Source organism: Vollenhovia emeryi, unplaced genomic scaffold, assembly GCF_000949405.1.
Source record: "Vollenhovia emeryi isolate VEMERY1.0 unplaced genomic scaffold, V.emery_V1.0 DF942157.1, whole genome shotgun sequence".
NCBI lineage: Eukaryota > Metazoa > Arthropoda > Insecta > Hymenoptera > Formicidae > Vollenhovia > Vollenhovia emeryi.
The window spans coordinates 1-4,094 of record NW_011964209.1 but is presented as its reverse complement, the minus strand read 5'-3'; the positions used below and the strand labels follow the sequence as shown (position 1 = coordinate 4,094).

Here is a 4,094-nt window from a genome sequence, read left to right as displayed (position 1 = left end):
TGTTTTGTGCGCAGCGGTGACGGAGGAGATCTGATCCAAGTGCGCCTGAATTATCAATCGCTTATTATCATATCGCGATGATAACAAGTCCCACGCCAAACTCAATGATTGTGCCGTGAGCGGGAATCCGATGACGAGCCGCTCCGGTGCTCCCTTGAGACAGCCTCTCAAATAGTGAAGTCTCTCTACGTCGGATAGTCGAGCGTTTTCCAAAATGAGACTCTTGAACAGGTCCCTGAACGTGGGCCATTCCGGATAGTTGCCATTAAATTCTGGCAATGTTATGTCAGGTAGCTTTGTATGGGTGACAGGTGTTGAGCCGGTCGACGAGCAGGACGGCTGAGCCAGCAGTGAGCCTTTAGTCTTGGCTATTTCTTCTTTGAGAAATGAGGCCACTCGCTGAGCCTCCAGAAAGACATTGTCAGCGAAATATGCGTGATCCAGGCACGAGGCAGGCCATACTGCTTCAAAGTATGCATGCTCCTTGAGAAACACCTTAAGGGTGTCAACCACGTTGCTCTTAAGCTCCAGTACCTGCTCGAGTGATGTCATCGTTGGCAGACGTGCTTGCCTCTCCTGGAGTAACGTCAACCGATTCATCTGCGCCCTAACTTTGAGCGCCAGTTCCGTGGACAACTGTCCTACCGTAGCTTGAGACCGCGTGGTGCCTGCCGGTGAGACACCCCGCACGGTCACCAGCGAGTCTGTCGGAGAGGGCGACCTTGAGGTTGCGCGAGTCGGCTGCAGGGATGGCACCCCGAGTAAGGCACCTTCTTGTTTCTCGCCGTCCATCTTACGAGTTTCCCGCGCGCACACGGAAAGCCACGCACTGAGCCCGAGCAGAACACGCGACGCGCGACAAGAGGCGCCGAGCAAGAGAGATAGCACGACGTGCAGAACTACGCGTCGAGCACGAGAGTAACAATTGATGTGCACGCAGCTACGCGCCGAGCTGGTCCAGAACACACAAGTGTACGAGATAATCCACACGCTGATCACGCACCGATCGTGAAGAACACGCACTGAGCACGCGCACTGTGACCGGCGCGATCACGCGCTGAGCACGAGAAGTTGCGAGCCGCTCTCCCCCGCACACACGATCCGGCTCGAAGGACCAAATGTTTGCGATTCGTAATTTCAGATTTTCAGAATTATAATGGTTTGCGAGAATTACCCTTAATTGTTAGTCTTAGGTTCGGACTAGATTTATTACGTGCAAATGAGTTATCGCGTGTGCAAGGGCGACCACGACGGCAGGATAACAGCGCTTGCCGAGTGGCCGTTGGTGACTCCGCGCACAAAGAGCTGTACGTTTAACCGAAACGTGAGCTGATCAGTCTGTGTGAGCTTGAAGAGCCGTTGCCGAGCGTACAATAATACCGAAACTGACTCTGGCGAACCGCGAGGCCGTCGAGCACGAGGTGGCAGCGCACTTGGTGCACTTGCCTTGAGGATGTATCAGAACGTCTTCACTAGCCACTACAAATTTGTGATTATCACTCGCGGTACGCTTACAGTCACACCGAGCCGTCGCTACGAGAATCTACCACCTTAGATCGCTAGCTACGCACTAACTAACTGAATGTCCTTTTCCGGAAGCAGCGCCACGCGTGGGCCTGCTGGTTTAAACTTCATGACCCGGGAGGTGCTGCCACCCCCCGGGTCGTCTCACGTCACGCGCGTATCCGCGCGCACGTCGAGCGGGCGTAGTGCGGCGGCAACCACGAAACATATTTCGCGAACAATAATAATAACAAAAATTTATTATTGCGCCTTCTGTGAGATCTTAATAAGCTCTATAATTTTGGTCCTATGAAATTTTGTCCTATATCGTACCGTTCTCGTGATAGGGTGCTATTACCGCACGGCTTTGTGCCATATAATTACTTTTTGATTGGCACAAAATTAGAAAATTCATTTGTATGAAAATATTTTTGTAAGTTACATAATTTCGAAATTTTGATATTTGTCCTAACAAGCGCTACAACCTCGGTCTTATAACTATTGTTCTACATCGTACCGTTTCCTAGATAAAAATTATCGAAGTTTATAGCTCTTTCTCTCTCTCTCTCTCATACCTTCTCTCTCGCACTCGCGTTGCTTCTGTGGATCTTTAAATTTCATTATTTCGAGAACTATGAGGCGTAGAGGCTTCGGATCTTTTTTTATACCCTTAGTTACGTTGAGTTTTACATTATATAAACAATTTGTTGTAATTTTGTAACGGTTAATATTTCTAAGATGTTTACCACGTAACATATGTTATTAGGGCCTATTAAATATTATTATAATTTTTAATTTTAAATTTTCAAAATTTTGTTTGTTAATTTGAGAACCAATAAAGTTAAAAGAAAAATTTCCTTCTAGTATTTGTTAGTTAAGCTAATTGAAAAATTGAAGGCCCTTGAATTTTATCCAAGTCTCATAATTCTCGAGATATAAATTATTTTTTATAGGTTACATAATTTTAAAATTTTGATATAACGACTTCTTTCGGGCTTCACGAGCGCTACAATTTTGGTCCTTATAACTATAGCTCTAAGTCTCATCGCTTTCCAGATATTAACTAACATTTTGATTTTTGTATAATAATTTTAAAATTTTGATATAATAACTTCTTTCGGGCTTCACGAGCGCTACAATTTTGGTTGTGTTACGAATTAGGCTCTCTATTTAAGTTTTCGGACAACCTGCATGCACCGGCTATATCCGGGGAAGCCGAGAGCTTAGGAGAATTATTGAATGCAGTCAAGTAACCAACCAAAAAGCAAACTAAAATCTAATAAAAATCGAATAACCTCTTATTAAATCAACTGAGTTCAAATAAATCATCTACTTGAATCGACTCAGATTCTTACTAAATTTAACACAATATTACTTACTCTGACTAAATCTTAATTACTTTAACTCCAATATTTATTAAATCGTACTAACTTACATGAATTCACTTATATTCTTATTAAAGGTATGAAAACCTTTGTTAAAATATTATAGAGTTATTCACAAAGATATTCAATAAAAATAAAGATATCCTTATAGGATAAATCAGTTTAAATCTTGTTAAAGCAAATAAAAATCTTATAAAATCTTATTAAATCTTGTTAATTCAAGCAAAATATGTATTAAATTCAACTAGATTACTTACTTTAATCAAATCGAACTTCTATTAAAGCAACTGCTTATGAAAGGTTAAGAAAAATCGATTAAATTGAAAATACTATATTAAAAGGTTTAACTCTTATTTATTTCAACTAGATCTTAATTAATTTTAATGAAATTCGTATTAGAACTGACAAAATCACTTGCTTGAATTAATTCAATTCTTATTGGCGCTTGAGGGAAGATGGCTACTCTGACGTGGCACTCTGACGTAGCTTGGAGCAAAATGGCTGCTCTCACTAGGCTTAAGGCCTTTGCACGTAAAAAAGCGTTAACCGTAACCGTAATTTTAGTCCGTAATCGTAGTTTTCAACACGTACAGACAGATGGAGCAACCCAAGTAAAATTCCTAAGGTTACGGACTAAAATTACGTAGGGTCCGTAGGTTATGGACTAAAATTACGGTTATGGTTAATGCTTTTTTACGTGCAAAGGCCTTTAGGGCTTATGCTTATGTAGCAAGGGGCTTGCACGAGAATGGCTGCTCTGATGTAGGCTTGTGACGTAGGTTCACACAAAATGGCTGCCCTTTTCAGAGGCTTATATGGCTTATGCCAAGAACAAAATAGTTCAATAGCATATAAAATCGTGTAAAAGCTTATGAAATCGTATTAAAACGTATAAAAATCATATAAAGACCTACAGAGTCATATAAAAATCATATAGAAACACATAAGGTCGTGTACATAAATCATATAAGATCGTATAGAATCAAAGAAAATGGTATTAAATCCGAGAGAATGTAAGATCGTATATACAGGGTGAGTTATAACATTTGTCCCAGAGCTCGTGAGAAGGTAGAACGGATCGAGATGAACAGAAAAGTCCTGAACCATTTGCAATTTTCGCAATAGTTAACGAGAAAAAAATTATCGAAAATCGTCGTCTTTGCCCTGCCCACTGTCCAATTCGAGCGCGTGGCGAGATGTGACCGC

At 41.6% G+C, this 4,094-nt stretch overlaps 1 protein-coding gene across 1 annotated transcript; it reads right to left on the bottom strand.

The window, feature by feature from the left end:
- Positions 1–94: 94 nt before the first annotated feature.
- On the bottom strand, positions 95–792 carry LOC105569910 (the record flags this gene model as incomplete). The annotated part of the gene is made up of 1 exon (XM_012026756.1): positions 95–792. A coding segment is annotated over exon 1 (698 nt), but the record flags the coding sequence as incomplete, so codon positions are not given.
- Between the last annotated feature and the right edge of the window lie 3,302 nt (positions 793–4,094).